The sequence below is a fragment of the Euleptes europaea genome, chromosome 18, assembly GCF_029931775.1.
Source record: "Euleptes europaea isolate rEulEur1 chromosome 18, rEulEur1.hap1, whole genome shotgun sequence".
Taxonomy (NCBI): domain Eukaryota; kingdom Metazoa; phylum Chordata; class Lepidosauria; order Squamata; family Sphaerodactylidae; genus Euleptes; species Euleptes europaea.
This window is the reverse complement of record NC_079329.1, coordinates 35,036,973-35,051,326: the sequence shown is the minus strand read 5'-3', so window position 1 is coordinate 35,051,326 and position 14,354 is coordinate 35,036,973. Positions and strand designations below refer to the sequence as shown.

General features: G+C 45.2%; 1 protein-coding gene across 2 annotated transcripts in view; it reads left to right on the top strand.

Moving 5' to 3' along the window:
* The window catches only part of MED1 (mediator complex subunit 1), a 34,063-nt gene that overhangs the window by 12,108 nt on the left and 7,601 nt on the right, over window positions 1-14,354 (top strand). For both annotated transcript variants that reach the window (XM_056863079.1, XM_056863080.1), the window contains exons 8-16: window positions 419-493; window positions 1,498-1,571; window positions 3,837-3,926; window positions 6,884-6,995; window positions 7,815-7,939; window positions 10,953-11,071; window positions 12,659-12,860; window positions 13,937-14,032; window positions 14,139-14,244. In XM_056863079.1, coding sequence (XP_056719057.1) covers window positions 419-493; window positions 1,498-1,571; window positions 3,837-3,926; window positions 6,884-6,995; window positions 7,815-7,939; window positions 10,953-11,071; window positions 12,659-12,860; window positions 13,937-14,032; window positions 14,139-14,244 — 999 coding nt within the window. The remainder of the gene's footprint in view (window positions 1-418; window positions 494-1,497; window positions 1,572-3,836; window positions 3,927-6,883; window positions 6,996-7,814; window positions 7,940-10,952; window positions 11,072-12,658; window positions 12,861-13,936; window positions 14,033-14,138; window positions 14,245-14,354) is intronic.

Genomic DNA, 14,354 nt, shown 5'->3' with positions numbered 1-14,354 from the left:
ATGAGCAGTATCATTAAAGTAAAGTAAAGCAGTAAAATTAGTTAAGTTTCCACAGGACAGCAAGTATTGCATGCATTTCAATTGTTTCCAAAATTTCTGCCCCCCCAACCAAGAAAAAACTCCCCCCCCCCCCCGGCTTCAAAATCTCCAGAAATTTTACATCTCTATTTGGAAGTGACAAAAGAATGGCCTCGTGCACAGTGACATCAGCTAATCCAAAGGGGATTTTTTTGTGTGAGAAAGCTGCAAAGGCACCGTGAGGCCCCAGATTTGCTCTCTGGCATATCAGTGATCTAGACTGGCAAAGACCTCAAGACTTTGGAGAGCTGCTGCCAGTCATTCCAATACTCAGATTGACTCAGTTACTCTTTCTGTATTATTCTTGAGGGCAGGTTTTCTTTTTTCATTTTCATTGCAGCAAACTCAAAACTAAAATGTACCTGGCTCTTCAGTCTTTGGAGCTGGACCTTTCAAAGATGGCGGGGATGTACTGGTAAGAGTGGTTAGCCACCCTGTGCTTGGCATTTACCTGTAACTGTAATAAGCAGTGGTATTGATGAGAAAATGGTGCATTGGACTCAGTAGGGGGTAAGATTCAAATCGCACCTGAGCTGTGTATCCGCTAGGTGTCCTTGCTTAAATCACAATGTATTTTATTTTTTATTCACATTATTTATAGTCTGCCTTTCTCACCAAGACACAAGGCGGATTACACAGTTTAAATCAATATAAGCAACAGTATCACAATCTGTAATCGTGGGTGAAAATGTTCATGTTCATGAGGTCTTGTGAGGGCAGATGGGAAGAATATTCTAAAGAACCTGGCACCCGAACAAGTTCTACTGAGATGCATCTAATTTGTTACATAGCTGTAAAAATTGATAAAAATATAAGGTCCTAAAGGTAGTTGTGAATGACCTCCGGCCATTAGCCTTGCCTCAGCTACGGTTTCCAACCTCCAGGTGTAGCCTGGAGATTTCCTGGATCCCCCCCTCACTAGCCTCATTATGCACCTGCGTGTGTTTGCATGCGTGTGCACACCTGAAAAAGATAGTGTTTGGGCTGCCTTTTTTAAATAAAAAAGACACATCCCCAAAGGTGATAATTTCCCATTCTGCCGTAATTGCATCAGTAATGACTTTCACCCTCACAACTGCCTGAGAATAAGGTTGAGGAAGGGTGGCCAGAGAGGTGGCATAAAAATGAAGTCCCTGCAAGAAATCTGTGTCAAAGGTGTGACTTGAATTCAGGTCTCCAAGATGTAAGACCAACTCTCTGTCGAGCTGTTGTTACAGGCATAATGGTCTGAAAGGGAAAGAAAATGTATTAAGAAAAAATGTGAGTTCATTCTGTAAGTGTCCGCATATTGCTGAACCTAAGAAATGGGCCACGTGAAACACACCACTAAGATACCATCCAAAAGGCTTCTCCGGAGTCAGTGTTGGGTTATGACATTGCAACCACAGATTATAAATCCCAGCTGTGTCCACTTTGCAGGCAAGCCACCAACGCGAGCCCATTGGACAAGATTTTGCACGGCAGCGTGGGCTATCTCACTCCGAGAAGTGGCGGTAAGAGGGTGTCTCTTGCTACTAAAGTGGGTTTGGATGTAACAGCGTAAGCAGAGAGTCTTATTATGAGATGGTACACTATCTTCTTTCCTAACCTGTGCTTTAAGATACATGGTTGCATTATAAAAAAGTAATTTGTGAAATGGTTCAAGCTTTAAAAATCATTAGGATGGACCGTTTAGTCCAAAACCCATCTGTGTACCATCATCCCCTTGGATCAACCTGTGCAATTCAGGGCACATAAGCAGATGCATAAAAATGTTCTAAATAAAATAAATGTAGCACCTGAGAAAGCTGCTAGCAGACTAAATGACTCTCATTAATGTGGGAGATCCACAATGTATAGGGATGGCAAAAAACTCCCAGGATGTGTCGTTAATTTAAGCAGAGGAAAATACTTTCCCAGCCTCAGATACGACCATCAGCGGGGGTGGAAACTATTTTCCTACATAGGATAGTAAAAATAACAACAAATTCTATGTAACCCTTCCCCACCACCACCCCTTTTTCCAATATTGCCCATCAACAAGAGAAGAAAGAGTTGTGTACAAACAAGGGGAAATGACATATGCAGCTAGTAAGCTTCTGAATGCATGTGTGATAAGCGAAGTATGCATTATTTGGAAAATTTCCTTTTCAGGTATTTAGGATGCACCATGGCGCAGAGTGGTAAGCTGCAGTACTGCAGTCAAAAGCTCTGCTCACGACCTGAGTTCGATCCCAACGGAAGTTGGTTTCAGGTAGCCGGCTCAAGGTTGACTCAGCCTTCCATCCTTCCGAGGTCGGTCAAATGAGTACCCAGCTTGCTGGGGGTAAAGGGAAAATGACTGGGGAAGGCATTGGCAAACCACCCCATAAACAAAGTCTGCCTAGGAAACGTCTGGATGTGACGTCACCCCATGGGTCAGGAATGACCCGGTGCTTGCACAGGGGACCTTTACCTTTAGGGTGCCAGAATGGAATAGTGACATCTGTTGGCTTGGTTGAGGGAAACCCAAGTTCAAATGTTCAGTGGGGGCCTTGGACTGTCTTCCTGCCTAACCTTCTTCCCTTGTTGTAAGGATAAGAATAAATTTGCTTCTTTGCCTTTTGTATAAAATTAATGCCACGCCTGCCACCTTGAGTTCCTTGGGAAAACGGCATGATGTGGAAGTGACAAGTAAATATCTGCAGGACTTATTCTGACCTATTAACACCCAAGTGAGGAAAATAACCCCTTTCCCTGGTTTCATAGAATCATAGAGTTGGAAGGGACCACCAGGGTCATCTAGTCCAATCCCCTGCACAATGCAGGAAATTAACAGTTACCTCCCCCCCCCCCACATCCCCAGTGACCCCAACCCTCCCCCCACCGTGCAGGATCCCACAATCAAAGCACTCCCGACAGATGGCCATCCAGCCTCTGCTTAAAGACCTCCAAAGACGAGGACTCCACCACCCTCCGAGGCAGTGCATTCCACCATCAAACAGCCCTCACTGTCAGGATGTTCTTCCTAATGTTTAGGTGGAATCGCTTTTCTGTTAGTTTAAATCCATTACTCCATGTCCCAGTCTCTGGAGCAACAGAGAACAAGCTAGTTCCCTCATCAACATGACATCCTTTCAGATATTTAAACATGGCTATCATGTCACCCCTTAACCTTCTCTTCTCCAAACTAAACAAACCCAACTCCCTAAGTCTCTCCTCATAGGGCATGGATTCCAGACCTTTGACCATTCTGGTTGGCCTCCTCTGGACATGCTCCAACTTGTCAACATCCTTCTTAAATTGTGGAGTCCAAAACTGGACACAGTATTCCAAGTGAGGTCTGACCAATGCAGAATACAGTGGTAATATTACTTCTCTTGATCTAGACACAGTACTGCTATTGATGCAGCCCAGAATTACATTGGCCTTCTTAGCCGCCATATCACACTGTTGACTCATGTTCAGTTTGTGGTCCACTAAGACTCCCAGATCTCTTTCATTGTTTTACCAAGATGCAGTTCAAGGGAGAAAGTCAACTGGGCAAGCAGAGTTTCTTTAACAGTACGGCATGATCTGTTCCCGTTCCACAGGTAGCAGAAGTGCAAGATTTGGAAATGTGTGGGACTCCACCAGAAGGGCTGTTTGGGGAGAGGGAAAACACACAAAAAATGTGGAACTCTATATTGAGAATTCTGATCTCTCCAAATTCATTAAGGGCAAGTCAGTATACACGTCACTCTTTCTGCGCCTCACTCCTACGATGTCCCTCCTTTCCTTAACGAGCGTTCTTCTTCCAGGTCACCTGATGAATCTAAAGTATTACGTTTCCCCCTATGATTTGATCGAAGAAGGTACTGGAGCTCCCGTCATTCTCAATGAGAACAATGGTATGTTCTTCATGTGGGTGATTGTAACCCCTTTTTGTGCCTCTAAAACGTTATACTAAAATACGCCTTCCCTATGGTTTTTTTTTGGGGGGGGGGGGAAGCCTCTCTTCAGGCCCTGGGCAGAAGTTTCTTGCCTCACTAGCAGCAGCACTGTTTGATCTCACTTGATGTGCAGAATACAGATTACTGGAATAAATAATAAACAATTCGTGAGACACAGGTCACAAATAAAAAGCATCATCTTGTAATTCTCCCGCTACTCCCCCTGTAGTTTCCACTAGGAGAATCATGTAGCCCAGAGGGGCCAGCCGTTTGGCCTGAGTGCCCAAAAATAGCAACCTCTATCAGTGAAGATGTTGGTGTGTTGGCGAGTAGAGTGGGGGTGAGGGTTGTACTTCACCAGGCACACTAAGGGCAAGTGGAGGCACAAGTTCCCCAAGGGCTCTCCTGGGGCCCAACTGGCAACTATGCGGGTCTGGAAGGGGCTGGCAAGCTTAAGCTTTGCCTGTTGCTTTCTCCTATGCTGCCTCCCCCAGAGGTGCTGCTGTCTCCTCAGGGGCTTGGGCTAAGAACCAGCTCTGCGTGCTGAGCAAAATGGTCTCGTACCCCATTGGTTTGGCACAGGCGCCCGTGTTTGCCTGCCCATGACCAACCCCAAGTACCAATTGTAAGGGCGTCTTTTCACACGTCTACCCAACATTTATCTTGCTCGATAGCCATGGACCATATAGTTGGCAACTTGCTCACTGCAAATAGTTTATTTATTTATTTAGTATGTGTATATAGTGTAAATATAGTATATAGTCCCCCTTTCTCTCAGACTCAAAGCAGATTACACAGTGTAAGGTAATACGGAGAGACATCTAATAAGCAATGTACTATGGCTAAGATTACAGAAGTCTGAATAAGCATAGCATATTAGACATAGTACAGAGTGTAGATACAATACAGAAGAATGGTATTACATTAGTAGAAAACATTGCAGTGACAACTGGTTAATCCATGCAACAAATAGAAAATACGTCCACAGTGGTATCATCTGCTGTCCCTTTCACTTTATAAAGCCCCTTCCCGATCCACTCTGTTATAGGCAAGAGTCCAGTAGCACCTTAAAGACTAACACAATCTCTGGCAGGGTATGAGCTTTCGTGAGCTACAGCTCACTTCTTTAGATACCAGAAAGCTCATAAAGGTAAAGGTCCCCTGTGCAAGCACCGGGTCATTCCTGACCCATGGGGTGACATCACATCCCGACGTTTCCAAGGCAGACTTTGTTTGCAGAGTGGTTTGCCAGTGCCTTCCCCAGTCATCTTCCCTTTACCCCCAGCAAGCTGGGTACTCATTTCACCGACCTCGGAAGGATGGAAGGCTGAGTCAACCTTGAGCCGGCTACCTGAAACCGACTTCCGTCGGGATCGAACTCAGGTTGTGAGCAGAGCTTTTGACTGCAGTACTGCAGCTTAACACTCTGCGCCACGGGGCTCTTAGAAAGCTCATACCCTGCCAGAAATGTTAGTCTTTGAGGTGCTAGTGGACTCTTGCTCTTTTCTACTGCTGTTGACAGACTAACATGGCTACCCATCATAAACTGCTATAGTACAGTCCTATTACTTTTATAGAAAAGCCCTCTTGAATAATTCAGTTTTGCGTAATTTGCGGGAAGCTGTGAGAGTGGGAGCTTCCTGACGTCAGGCAGGTCAGGAAGCTCCACGAGGCAGGGGCCACAACAGAGAAAAATAGTTGTTTTTTAATCAGGCAAGTGGGAAACTGAACCACTATCTAACCTTGCCTTCTTTTCCTGGTTGTCCCCTACTGCCCCTGTACCTCATTCTCTTCCTCTTACTCCACCACATTGCTGCTGTTTCAGACCAAAGGAATGGATAGGGGAGGCTTATACTGTCTGGTCCTTTAACAAAACCCTACAAGGAAAAAGCACTGCAAATTTCAGCTCCAGTAGTTTTCTGCAGAGGTATGGCAAGTGGCATTAGACAATTAGACACAAAGCAGAATCCACTTGCTGACACTCTCCAAAATATAATGTTGAAAGTGTAAAGAGACTGAAGGAACTTTTTCCCGTAACTGGTGGTCTTGCGAGATGGTGAAGAAATACTGGACTCAAGTTCACAGAGAAATTCAAACAATTCTGAAAATTAAGTTTGCTTTGGATCCCAAGTACCTGTTGTATAGATACATGGTTACTGCAGTCAGAGTGGTATGCCATGAAATGGAAATCAGATTAATGTCCCAACATAGAAGAATGGAAGAATCCATTGGCAGAATATGTTGTGATGGTGAAACTAACTAATTTAGTAAACAAAAGACAGAGAAAAGAATTTTCTCTAAATTTTAAGCTTTATTATGCTTATGTGATTTTTGATAATGGTGATAGAAAAGAGAGAGTATGGTAAAATAGTATAAATCAGAAGGAGTTAAATATTAAGATAATATTTAAAATGCATTCTTTAATAGGTAGTTTGGTTTAGTATAGTAGGAATATAGAAAATGATAACCTAACAAGAAAATTTAACAAAGCGTATCTTGGAATGTTAAAAGGCATATTTCCACCCAGTGTATATATATCTTGTGTATAATTTAACAGTAGATACAATGTTAGTGAAGCTTTATTGTAACCCCTTCTTTACTCTTTTGCCTTAATTTTTTTCCTTTATTCTTTTGAAAATAAAAAATACATTAAAAAATATAATGTTTTGCTCAGGCCAAGAAATACGACTGGATGGAAGGCCCATAACTGTTGGAGGCATGGCTCTAATCTTAGCTGGTAGGATTGCTTTTTCTGAGGCATCTTACTAGAGAGATGGTTCATGCATGCCTTTAAAGGCTTGAAGCAGATCTCGTAACAAGAGGTGGACACCGGTCATCCCCTTGCAGAGGGATTGTTTTTTGTGTGTTTTTTTTAACTGCAGTTGTCTGAAAGGATCACTCTCCTCTCTTTTCAGTTCCTCGACATCTGGGTATGAATGTGTGCGTTACAATTGAGGGAACCTTGACTATGAACAAACTTCCCATTGCCCCTCTCGTAATGGGGTCTCATCCTGTGGACAACAAAGGGTAAGCAGAAAGCTCTGCTCATCGGAGCTGGCACGATGTTACCCAGCAGATAAGGATAATTCCAGGTCATCAGCAATGGACAATACTTGTGTGTTTTCTTCTCTATAGCCGATTTCTTCAACTTTTCACATTGTGTTTCTCTGCTGAAGAAACTCTCCTCACTAGGCAAGGGTACAGTAGAAAGCTAGGAAAAGTTTGGACAGAACTTTCTGTGATGGAGAGTGGCAAACAGCGGAGTCCCTTCATTGGGAGAAATTTTCAGAGTATTTGCACCTAGCCCACTGAATTTAGTGAGACTCAAAGGTGTTAAATGCTTGTCCTGTTAACTTAAGTAGGACTTCGATGAGGTGCTGATGGTATCTTTGAAGGAAAGAGATCAACTTACTTGGTGGTATTCTGGGTCGCTGATGTTTTGTTGTTGTTTTAACTTGCAACTAGAGAATCTTGGGCACGTGACATAATGTTAGAGAGCCAAGGTAAAACATAGACTTCACCCAAGTTGTGGTCTATTTGAGTTTGTTGGTTGGACTTCTTGTTTCTACCACAAATAACGTTCAGGGCAGTTCAGAGTAATATTATACGTGCCTACATAAAATTGATAACCCAAATACATACCAATAATAACACAACAGACCAGCTGTGTATGGAAGTTAACTTCCGCTGGCCAAAGGTCTGTTAAAGTAAAAAGCATGGTCACAGCCTGCCTCAGGCTAAAAGGACACAATGCCTAAGCAGGCCTCCATCACAAGGGATTTCCTGTATGTACATTTCTACCTCAGTTCATAAATAAAATACAAATACCACCTTTTTATCTTCCAGAACACCCTCCTTCTCCTCTGTCACTAGTGCCAACAGCGTTGATTTGCCCGCTTGCTTCTTCTTGAGGTTCCCAAGACCAGTTCCAGCATCTAGGGCCTTCATTCAGAAACTGCAGAGCTGCACAGGTCAGTCACGGATTAGCTACCTGGGAGATTTTTAAAGAGATTGACATCTGGAGGGCAGAATCAGCGTAATTTGACATACCTTTTTGGCTCCTTGGTAAGCCTTTCTGCAGCCGAGGCTATAGAAGTCAGAGTAGGACTGAGCAGAGTTTATGTGGTTATAGGGAAAGGACTTGAATGTCCTTGTCTGTCTCCCCATGCCCCCCCTTGCAGGTCACACAAAGTTAGCCTCCTGCCCTATAATTTTTTCCCTCTTTCTGTACTCTGTCATCCAACTTGAGTTTCAGTGAAAAAGGCAGGTGACGCATAAGCAAAATAATTCAATCCTCTTGGACCCTAATTGTGGTAATGAAACAAATGGGCAAGGCAAGCAAACACAGGAAAACATGTAATTTGCCTAATTTACTGAGGTTGGAAAATGTGGGTCCCCATGGCATGCCATCTGGGTTATTCATACCTCCTTTGAACATCCCCTTTACTACTACAGTTGTTTCAGAGGATCTTGGATGTCATTTTAATTTCCTGCTCTGCAGATTAGGCAGTGGGGCAATTGGGGAGTCTTGAGGAGAAGCTGCATCTTTCCAGGGCCCTCCTAGTAGGGATATGTTTGAACCCAAGGCAATGACAGTGTAGTTCAGGGGTGGAGAACCTCCGGCCCGCGGGTTGTTTAAGGCCCACGACATCATTTGCTGCGGCTCGCGAACTCTACCGCGAAAGCCCGCCACCGTTACCAGCACTGGAGGTGGGAAGGCTTCAGCCCAGTCGCTCCAGGCCACGTGCGCGGCCGGGTGTGTGGGGGGGTGAAGGCGGGAAGGCTTCAGCCCGGGCCCCAGGGCCACGTGTGTGTGTGGGGGAAGGCGGGAAGGCTTCAACCCGGTTGCTCCGGGCCGCGTGCACGGCCAGGTGTGTGTGTGGGGGGGGGGGGAAGGCTTTTCTCTCTTCCTCTTTCTGTCACTCTCCTTTTCTTTCTCTTCCTCTCTCCCTCTTTTTCTGTCTTTCTCTGTCTCCATCCGTCCTTTTCTTTCTTTCCCTCCGTCCTTTTCTTTCTCCCCCTCCCTCAATTTCTTTCTCCCTTTCTCTCTCTTCCTCCCTTCCTTTCTCTCTCTTTCTCTATTTTTCTTTCTCTCCCTCCGTCCCTCCTTTTTCTCCCTTCACAAGTTCACAAGGTTGGAATAGACCACAAGGGCCATCCAGTCCAACCCCCTACCATGCAGGATCCCACAATCAAAGCACTCCTGACAGATCACCATCCAGCCTTTGCTTAAAGACCTCCAAGGACGGGGACTCCATCACCCTCCGAGGCAGCGCATTCCACCGTCGAACAGCTCTCACCGTCAGAAAGTTCTTCCTAATGTTTAGGTGGAATCGCTTTTCTATTAGTTTAAATCCATTACTGCGTGTCCTAGACTCTGGAGCAACAGAGAACAAGCTAGTTCCCTCATCAACATGACATCCTTTCAGATATTTAAACATGGATATCATGTCACCCCTTAACCTTCTTTTCTCCAGACGAAACAAACCTAGCTCCTTAAGTCTCTCCTCATAAGGCATGGATTCCAGACCTTTGACCATTCTGGTCGCCCTCCTCTGGACATGCTCCAACTTGTCAACATCCTTCTTAAATTGTGGAGCCCAGAACTGGACACAGTATTCCAAGTGAGGTCTGACCAATTCAGAATACAGTGGTAATATTACTTCCTTTGATCTAGACACAATACTCCTATTGATGCAGCCCAGAATTGCATTGGCCTTCTTAGCCGCCATATCACACTGTTGACTCATGTTCAGTTTGTTGTCCACTAAGACTCCCCGATCTCTTTCACATGTACTGTTGTCAAGCCAACTATCTCCCATCCTGTGCTTTATGTTGTTTCTGCCTGGGTGAAGTACCTTACACTTCTTCCTATTGGAATCCATTTTATTGCTAATGCCCAGCTCTCCAGTTTATCAAGGTCATTCTGAACTCTGACTCTGTCCTCTGGGGTATTAACTACCCCTCCCAACTTGGTGTAATCTGCAAATTTGATTAGCATATCCTCTATTCCATCATCCAAGTCATTTATAAAACTATTAAATAGTACCGGTCCCAGGACAGACCCCTGTGGCACCCCACTGGTCACTCCTCTCCAGGATGAAGTTGTGCCATTAATGAGCACCCTTTGGGTTCGGTTGGTCAATCAATTACCAATCCACCTAACAGTAGCAGTGTCCAGCCCACATTTTACTAGCTTTGTTTCAAGAATATCATGGGGGACTTTATCAAGGGCTTTACTGAAATAAGGTACATTCTGTCTTTCCTCCCTTCCTTCCCTTCAGATCGATAGCGGGCTGCAAGCTGCGCCCTCTGGCACCTCAGTTGCCCGGGGCCCACCGCTGGTTGCCCTCCATCCTGGGGGGAGGGGGAGGACTGGGGGGAGCAGAGGCACCCTACAAGCCTTCTCTGCATAGTCTCTCTTAGGGTTGCCAACCTCCAGGTGATGGCTGGAGATCTCCTGCTATTACAACTGATCTCCAGCCAATAGAGATCAGTTCCTCTGGAGAAAATGGCCGCTTTGGCCATTGGGCTCTATCGCTCTATGCAGTCTTTCTCCCCAAACCCCACCCTCCTCAGGCTCCACCCCAAAAACCTCCCGCCAGTGGCGAAGAGGACCTGGCAACCCTAGCCTCTCCCCCCCCCCCCCGCTGGGAAATCTACGCGCGGTATGCCCCCCGAACGATGATATAAATATGCAAATGGCCCTTGGCAGAAAAAAGGTTCCCCACCCCTGGTGTAGATAGAATTTTTAGACCCATCTGGTGATGCGATTCTGTCCTAGTCTGTTAAATATCGGTAATTTCCAAGTGCTTAGTAACAGTCCGACAAGGCACTGCGTATCTCCCACATGAGAAATCACAGATTTGTGCTGAAAACTATTGAGGTCTTCTTTTGCAGTTTTTTGTGTGGGTACCAGCTATTGGCTCATATGGGACAGTCTCTGAGGTGGGTGGTCATACTCTTTTTTCTTTATATTCCCAGGTATCCCATTGTTTGACACCCCCCCAACATATATTCCCTTATACGAGCTCATCACGCAGTTTGAGCTGTCCAAAGACGCGGACCCTGGACCATTGAACCACAATATGCGCTTCTATGCGGTATGTTGCCAGATGGGTTAAGAGACATTTGGGGCTGGAAAAATCCAAGGTACCCAATTGCCTGGACACTGCAAACTGTTGGACCCTAAACGAGGTTATTTGTTTGTTTTTCAGCCATGATTAGATAGGATTTGGCAATATAAAGCCCAAGTTCCATAAACTGAACTGTGTACGCTACTAGACTTTGTGGTAGGTTTATTTGACTTAAGTGTCTGCAGGAAACCTCCACTTGTAGTTTATCCTGAGGCTTCGAAAAGCGTGGACCAGCGTGGTGGGGTTAAGAGCAGTGGACTCTGATCTGGAGAACCAGGTTTTATTCCCCACTCCTCCACATAAGCTGCATATAAAAACCAACTCTTCTTCTTCTTAAATAAATCCACCGTCCATGGTGGGGAGACCTTGGTTTTATTTGTTTAGACATTTATACCCTGCTTTCTCCTCCGTGGGAATCCAGAGTGGCTTACAGTATTCTCTCCTCCATTTTATCCTCACAATAACCCTGTCAGGTGGGCTAGACAGAGCAGGTGTGACTGGCCTATATCACCCAGCAAGCTTCCATGGCAGAGGAGGCATTCCAACCTTCACCTCCCAGTCTGGCACCTCTAACCACTACCCCACACTGCCCTTTTAATTTATTGAAATGAAAGGGGCAATTACATATCCAAGAGAGACCCCACAGATTAAGGTTAAACCTGATCTGCAAAAGAGAGTTTATTTCTAAACATTTCTAGACTTGTGTCTTTATATGTTGAAAATACGTAAAGGGCAGTCTTCCGAGGAGTAAAACAGTTAAGATGCCACGATTGCTACATTTTAAAAGCATTGACTACCCAAGTATAACGAGATTGTAGAAATGTATCTATTTTAATTCCAGTGACCAGTGATTTGGTTTTATGCTCAGTAAAAGCTATAGCACAGGGTGCTCCTGAACCAAGCGGGACAAGTAAAGCTTAAAGCACAGGCCCTCAGCCTTTTTGATCCGATAGGCATCTGTGGAATTCTGGTACAATGTAGCTGTTCTGGGAGGTGGAGCCATACTTACACCCAGAAGAAGTGCAGGGGAGAAGAGGAGTAATTTTTAAAATGCACTGGCAAAGAGAAGGGAGAGACAAAATAAAACCAATGCTGGAGGCAGCTGCTGCTGCTGAAATCTGCACAGCCAGTCGGATTTCCAGTGGCCTATCAGAAGTTGTTCTGGGCAAGGGCCACACCTGACTCCACCTGCATTCTGAAAATACTTGACGGGCACCAGGTATGGTGTTGGTGTGCACCATGGCACCCACAGGGACCCCTAGCTTCAGGCATTCGCACTGGAACCTGTGTTCTTTAATGCACCTTGTTTGTTGTTCGTAAATGGTGGTTCAGTTTGCATCTTCCAGCAGTACATGGCTTTGGTAGCTTTCATCCATAGTTTTTAATGTGTGGTGGTGGAAAGTGCGATCCAGTCACAGTCAATTTGTGGCAACCCTGTAGGGTTTTCAGGGCAACAGATGAACAGAGGTAAATTTGCCATTGGGCTAGCCTGGGCCATCAAGGTCAGGGATGGTAGTTAATGTGAGGTTGTTGGGGTTTTTTCTCCCCTCTCAGGCTCTGCCAGGACAGCAGCATTGCTACTTCCTCAATAAAGATGCCCCCTTGCCAGATGGACGAAGCCTTCAAGGAACTCTACTCAGCAAAATCCCTTTCCACCATCCTAGTCGGGTGCCTCTCCTCCTCAACTTGATTAGACACCAGGTGGCCTACAACACCCTGATAGGCAGCTGTGTCAAGCGGACAGTCTTGAAAGAAGGTGGGTGCGGCCCTCAGTTCTTCATCTGAAGTGTTTTTCAAGGCTACTGGTCCTCGTGAATTGTCATAGACTGGCGTTGTTGGCATCTTCATCCCTAGAGTACAAAGAGGAAAAACAGATAAAGCAATATGCTGAATGGGGACAGCACCCTTACTTCAGCAGCAAAAACTACACTGGGGCCAAGCCCAAACAAAGACTGGGTTGGCACCTTGTTATGCTCCTCGTGAGCATCTTGTTTGCTTTGGGTTGGATGTAAGCGCAGGGCTGGGGAAACAAAGCAAGAGTTCAGAAAGTCTTGAACCGATGACAACCCAGGGAAATGTGGCTTTTTGAATTGGTTTCTTAGATCAAATAATGAAAGATGGTATGCTCCGCAAGTGTGATTAAGAGAAGCAGTGTCATGTCAATGCTGTTCCATTCAGGGGACTGAGCAAATCCATGGGAAAGGGAAATCTTTTTGCAAAATCTTAAGTATCTTCATTCTGTCCGCCTGGGGACATAAGACACGTGCATCATTAAACCAGATTTGAAGGCTCCTTGGTGCTGTTGATCCTTTACATACGGGTCTATTACAGGCATCTCAAAATTTAAGGTTGATCGCCTTACTGAGTTGTGTGTAATGAGAGCCAGCGTTGTGTAGGAGAGCCAGCGTGGTATAGTGGTTAAGAGTGGTGGTTTGGAGCAGTGGACTAATCTGGAGAACTAGGTTTGATTCCCCACTAGTCACAGTTCTCTCCGAACCCTCTCAGCCCCACCTCCCTCACAAGGTGTCTCTTGTTGGGAGGAGATGGGAAGGTGATTGTAAGCCAGTTTGATTCTTCCTTAAGTGGTAGAGAAAGTTGGCATATAAAAACCAACTCTTCTAGCGGAGACACAAACGATTCCCTCATCAACTACTTTGCCCTCTAGACCCAGATTTTGTGTATATTTTATATGAGTTGTGGGGTATAATGTGGGACCCATCTTTCTTGTGTATTTCTCTGAATTCAGCTGCAGAGCGATGTCTTTCTGCCTACAGGCTGAGAGGGCCATTGCTTCTGAGTGCCAGTACCAACCAGTCTCTTCTGTTTTTTCAGATTCCCCAGGGATCCTGCAGTTTGAAGTCTGTCCCCTGTCCGACTTGTGTTTCAGCGTGTCCTTTCAACATCCTGTAAACGACTCCTTAGTCTGTGGTAAGTTGGGGGAGGAGAGCAAGATGGGGCATGTTCAACCAAGCATTGGACAAAAATGGGCCTGCTTTCAGCTTTAACACTGCTTTGGTCCCTCTTTGTCTTTCAGTGGTGATGGACGTACAAGATTCGGCCCATGTGAACTGTAAATTGTATAAAGGGCTCTCTGATGCACTCATTTGCACAGATGACTTCATTGCGAAAGTCGTTCAAAGGTAGGTCATGCTTCCTAAGTCAGAACAAATACTGATCTTTGGAAACTGGTTAAATATAAACCTGTCCACCGAGAGACACATTTATAGGAAAGTTTCGCAGAGGGAAAAGT